This window comes from Sesamum indicum, linkage group LG8, assembly GCF_000512975.1.
Source record: "Sesamum indicum cultivar Zhongzhi No. 13 linkage group LG8, S_indicum_v1.0, whole genome shotgun sequence".
Taxonomy (NCBI): Eukaryota; Viridiplantae; Streptophyta; class Magnoliopsida; order Lamiales; family Pedaliaceae; genus Sesamum; species Sesamum indicum.
Genome location: NC_026152.1, coordinates 15,356,486 through 15,362,584, shown reverse-complemented (window position 1 = coordinate 15,362,584; position 6,099 = coordinate 15,356,486). Strand labels below are relative to the sequence as shown.

The window sequence follows — 6,099 nt, the reverse complement described above, 5'->3', positions numbered from 1 at the left end:
GCAGCTGGTGGCTGATCAGCTCAGTCTGATCTCCGGAGCTCAAAATGAGTTGGAGCAGCTGCAGAACGAACTGGACTTGATGAAATCCTTCCTTGAGGATTCAGCCAGCAAACGCGTAAAGAGCGAACTCTTCAAAACCCTGGAGAAGCAGATCAGGGAAATTGTATACACTGCAGAAGACACCATCGACACTTGCGTGAGCCAGGCCGCAGCAGGCAGCTGGTTCAAGCGCAACCTTAACCCGAATCGTCTTAGCCTTGCCAAAGAGGTCCAGTCACTCAGGGAAGAGAAGGTCAAACCTGCTTTCGAAGACGCTAGGATGAAGTTCGCAACCCTTCAAGTAGCAGATGCACCTCCCCTCCAGGATACATCCGACCCCCGAAAGGTACTAGCTAGATCTCAAACCTGTATCATTTTAGCTTGTTAGTGGTCAATTGGACTTTTGAATTGAGATTTTCTTTGGTCTGTCTTGGTTTTAGTTTCTGGTGTAGAAGGAGATGTAGCTACTTGACCTCATCTTGAAAAGAAAAGGTAACTTTGGTGGGTCGTTGACCAGATCAAAGTTCTATATATTGACTTGCACCTAAGAATTTTTAACAAAAACTTGTGATAGAAAACCTAGCTAGATCCACATGCCTTACAAATAGGTAGGGATATGACACTAGATCAGAATTAAATTCGGATTGGAATGGGGTTTGTTTTTTATGTTTAATTTTTGGACTAATTTGATCAAATTATTACATATTTAGATTTTATTTGGTTAAGAGTTGAGAAGAAAGTGGAGGTGAAAAGGGAAAGGAGGGGGAGAGGAGTCAAAATATTTTAAATTCACTACACTTGTTTGGATGATTCTATGATCCAGATGACTTGAAATTTTTCGATTCTCATTTTGATTTTTTTTAATAACATTATGATGGAGTTCAAATCTATTTAATATGGACTCATTTGAAATTCTTCTTTCAAGTCCCTCGCTCAAATCTATATCCTCCCATCAAAATGAAGTCTTAAGCTTTTTCTTTTTTTAGTAAAATTAAATGAAAAATAATTCTCTAATATTTTTCTTTGTTTGGTATGAAAAGAAAATAACTTGTAATAAATAGGAAAAACTTGATATATTTAGTCCGATAAATCCCGTAAAACAAAATACTAAATATGTCGAATTTTCTCAATTTTGGGACTATCATAAAAATCATGTAAAGTAGAGGAATAAATGCGTCGAATCTTCTCAATTTTAGGATTATTTTAAAATTTTTGTAAAGTAGAGAGGACTAACAATATTGAACCCCTATATTTAGGTTTAATTCTGAGTTCTTAAATGTAAAGATCATTTACTTGACATAACCGGTTAGATCCCCTATTATAATTTTCTTTTATGAAGAATCTTTCATATAGTAAATGTTATCTCGTCACTTGTTACTGCACAGATTTCATTAACGGCCGATAAGAAAATAGTAGGACTTGACGATGAGGCAGACAAGATAATCAAGTATCTGAATGAAGATTCAAAAGAACTTGAAGTTGTCTCCATCATTGGTATGCCTGGCCTGGGGAAGACAACTCTAGCATTAAAGATTTATCGTGATTCAAGAATCCAATACGAATTTCCGACCATAATTTGGGTTTATGTTTCTGAGGAGTACAACAAGAAGGATATCTTTCTCACCATTCTCAGAAAGTTCACCCAGCAAGACATGTCTCGCAAGAGTGAAGAGGAATTGGCTCAGCAAGTTAAAGAGTATCTGTCGACAGGGAAATTCTTGATAATCATGGATGATGTGTGGACTGTTGATGCCTGGGACCAAATTGAAGCTGCGTTGCCAAAGAGTAATATATATGGTAAAATCTTGATAACTAGTCGCTACGAGACTGTGGCTTGGCGTGCAAATCGTGAGAGACTGCCCCACAAGTTGCGTTTCCTAAATGAAGACGAAAGTTGGCAGCTCCTCCAGTTAGAAGTATTTGGTAAGGAAGGTGTGTGTCCTCCAGAATTGGAAATTACTGGAAAACTTATAGCGGAGCAATGCGATGGCTTGCCTCTTGCAATTGTTGTTATAGGAGGAATTCTGGTTGATAAATTATCATCAGTTAGTGATACAAAAATGGAGTGGAAAAAAGTATCTGATAGCGTGCAAACATATATCAGTAATGATGACAAGAACAGACGCATGGAGAACATTATTTCATTGAGTTATAATAAATTGCCCTATGAGTTGAGGGATTGCTTTCTGTATTTGGGGATGTTTCCCGAAGACTATGAGATTCCGGCCTGGAAATTGATTCACTTGTGGATTGCAGAAGGTTTTGTGAAACAAAAGCCAGGAAAGAGTTTGGAGGATATTGCTGAGGAAAATTTGAAGGAACTAGTAAACAGGAACTTGGTGATGGTTGATAAGATGAAGGCTGAAGGTGAAGTTAAAACATGCCACGTACACGACATGATACGTGAATTCTGCAAACGGGAAGCTGCGTTAAAAAATCAGAATTTGTTCGAAGAGATAAAAATGTCCAAGGATGGAGTTTCTGAATCAAATATTTCAGAAGTGCAAAAGTTTCGCCGCCTTTGTGTCCATTCATATGTTGTGGACTTCTTCCTCAAAAAACCAAAGGCCCCAAAAGTCCGTTCTTTTTGGTGTTTCTCCAAGGCAGACATCACCTTGGCGCTGGAACACATTCCATTTATCATTGATACATTCAATTTGCTCAGGGTTTTTGATGTGAACCCCATCAGATTCAAGAGATTTCCCACTAAAATTACGCAACTAATTCATTTGAGGTACATAGCTCTATCCGGCGATGATTTCAAGGTTCTTCCTAAGGACATCTCAAATCTCTGGAATTTACAGACTATTATAATCAACACAAAATCACGTACCTTAGAAATCAAAGCAGATATATTGAAAATGATGCAGCTGAGGCATTTGAAGACAAAGGCAGCTGTTATTCTAACCAAGGAAGGCAAAGGCGAAGCTGGGGTAAACCTTCGAACTCTCACTAGATTATCACCTCAGTGTTGTACCAAACAAGTGTTTGACAGGGCTCCATACCTAAAGACATTGGGAATTCGTGGGCAATTACTGACTCTTTTGGATAACAGGAGCTTGGCAAACTTGGGTCGTCTTGAAAAGTTGAAACTAGTGAATGATGCATTTCCTCGTGTAGCATCCGAAAACCCATTGCAAGGCCTTCCTCAGCCCGACAGGTTCCCACCGAATCTAAGGATCCTCACTTTGTCATCTACGTTTTTGGACTGGAAAAATATGTTTGTACTGGGAATGCTTAATGCACTGGAGGTGCTCAAGCTGAAAGAGAATGCATTCATGGGAAAATGCTGGGATGTTGTTGCTGGAGGCTTTAATTCCCTTGAATTTCTGTACATTGCACGCACAGATCTCCAGTTTTGGACCCTCTCCGGGAGAGGGGACCACTTTCCCAAACTGAGATGCCTTGTGCTTAAGAACTGCGAGAAACTCCATGAAGTTCCAACATGCCTGGTGGAAAAACTTCAGACATTGGACATGGAACGAGTCACCAAACACGCAGTTGCTGCAGCCCGGAAAATCGAGCAGGAAAAACAAATGAAGTATGGAGAACAAAGCACCAGAAGGGGTGGATTCAAGCTCATCATTGCTCCTGGAGATGAATGATCAAACTACTCATATGCATCCATCTGGTAAGATTCATTTAATGTCTCTTGCTGGTTTTCCCCTGAGAAGTATTCTGAAATTAATGTACACTAAGTTTATGTGACAAATATAATCACTTTGCTGTGGGGTTGTATGACAAATAACTTGTGGCAGGTTTACACATGATATGCAATGCAAGTATCTTATCTGGGCAGCGAGTAATTTCCTGGACCACCACCTCTTCTCCAACATATGTTGCTTTATTAATTGCCCGGGAGCATTTCAATTTATTCTGAGTGCTGATCTTTAAAACTGGTCAGTTTTCTATTTTTTGTTGTCTATGATGACTAATATATATTTTCTCTCTCTCTACCTAACCTGGCTATCAGGTTTTTAGTTGCTTTTGTTGTAATCTGTTACTCTGAGAATGCTTGTTATCACACCCGGAGATTCAAATCTTTAGTAAGTTTTTTCTTGCACTTTTCAATTAAATTCTTGATTTGAACGTTGTAATTGAAATTTGAAAACTTGGATAATTTATTAATCCATTAATCAGCTATACCATACATCTATGTATATATATATCAGAACGATGCTTGATCAAAATTAAGCCAATCTTGACCGAATACTAATTTTTGGTAATTTTGAATTTTTTAATTGACAAGAAAATATCTCATTGGTTAGATAGTTCATCTAATTTAAATTAATTAAATATTTACTTTGTATTTATTCAAAATTTTATCTCCAGGATTTAATTGTCAAGAAAAGATTTTATTGATTAGAAATATTATATATTTTAAATATCTTAGATATTTATTTAGTATTTATCCAAAATTTTATCTTTAATATTTAATTAAAATTTAAATTATAAATAAAACATTTAGCAGTATCACCTATTTTAAGTATATTGATACTTGCGTACAATCTGTGTTAAGCATGGTTATATAATTTTTTTAAAAATATAAAGATATTAACATATTGCTTATTAAAGAATTTTTTTTTGTAAAAGAAAATTTTTCATTTCTAATTGGCAAAATATAGTAGTTTTGAATTTTTAATCTATTTTTATTATAATCGAAAATAATTTTTTCCTACAGTGCTACACATACCATATATTTTACTAACCAAAGTTTGTATTTTGTGAGGATTACTTTCATAAAAATTATGACATTCTATTAAATATGTACATTACTCATTTGACAAAAGTGAAAGTTTTTGGAGAAAAATATTTAATAGAATGAAAGTTTTTGGAGAAAAAGTATTTCTTTGAATATTTTTCAAATCAAATTGTATATATCGTTATAAACAATTTTACTTTTGTAATTAGTCAAAGTAAACAATAAAATATTAAAAACTCAAAAAGTTGAGTAAATTTTGTAAAAGTTTTCCTACATATAAATAAATGTGGTGACAAAATTAATTAAATATTTATAAATAAGAATTCACAATGAGAAAAATCAAGGCTTTTTTTTTCTTTTTCCGGGTCAAAAGCAAACAATTGATGGCAACATGACTATTAAAAAATATCAAGGACTATACATGTCAATATCTATAAATTACAAGATTAAAATTATAATTTAATTAGGTCACGTGCAAGTCACATGTAATTGCCTGAAAAGTATGAAAGTTGCCAAAATTTTAAAATTGTAGAACTAAATTGCAAAAATCAATTTATACAATCCAATAAGTTAAAGCATTAAAATTGCAGTTTGTCCTTTGAAGACAGCAAGCTAAATTAAAATTTCAACAACATTAAAATAGAAAGATAAATTGCAACGTAATGGAGTCTCTACTAAGAGGAGAAATTATTTTAAAAATATAAAAATAAAAAAAATTACAAAGTTGCGGTGAATTTGAATTTGTTATAAATATAGGTAGTACTGTGTTCACAAAATATGGTACTACCAATTTTTTTTAAAAAAATTAAATTTTATGTCACCGCGATTTTAGATCACGGTGACACTTTTTGTAATTAAAAAAAAAAAAAAAGCTAAGAACCGCGATTTAGCATAAATATAAAAAAGAAAAAAAAAAAAGTGAAAAAGCAGTCCAAGAGCTCATGACGAAGATGATAAGTCTTAGAATAGATGAAAGTTCTGAGGTTCTTCGGGTTTCAGGGTCAGATAAACATGAAGTTGAGCCAGTTAATAAATGTGATTCTGCTAAAACTGTAGAATCAAATGTGAAGATTGTGCCACAAATATGGGGTTATGAGGTGGGTTTATCATCAAATGAGACCAGTCCAAGAGCTCATGACAAGAACAGAAGAAGATGCTGGTTCTCAGGTTCTTCCGGTTTCAGAGTCACCAACCAAAAATGAATCTGACTATGGTAGGAATCAGTGTGAGTTATATTGAAGGTGAAAGTACTGTTGATATACTGAAACGTCAGATTGAACACGACCGAAACATCATTAAGAATTGGAGGAAGAAAGAAATGCTGCTGCTATTGCGGCAATGGCCATGATCACAAGATT

General features: G+C 34.6%; 1 protein-coding gene across 1 annotated transcript; it reads left to right on the top strand.

Moving 5' to 3' along the window:
- LOC105168855 (putative late blight resistance protein homolog R1A-10) lies at window positions 7-4,090 on the top strand. The gene is made up of 3 exons (XM_011089031.2): window positions 7-385; window positions 1,425-3,670; window positions 3,798-4,090. The coding sequence occupies exons 1-2, from the start codon at window positions 80-82 to the stop codon at window positions 3,642-3,644; spliced, it is 2,526 nt and encodes an 841-aa protein (XP_011087333.1). The 5' UTR covers window positions 7-79; the 3' UTR covers window positions 3,645-3,670; window positions 3,798-4,090.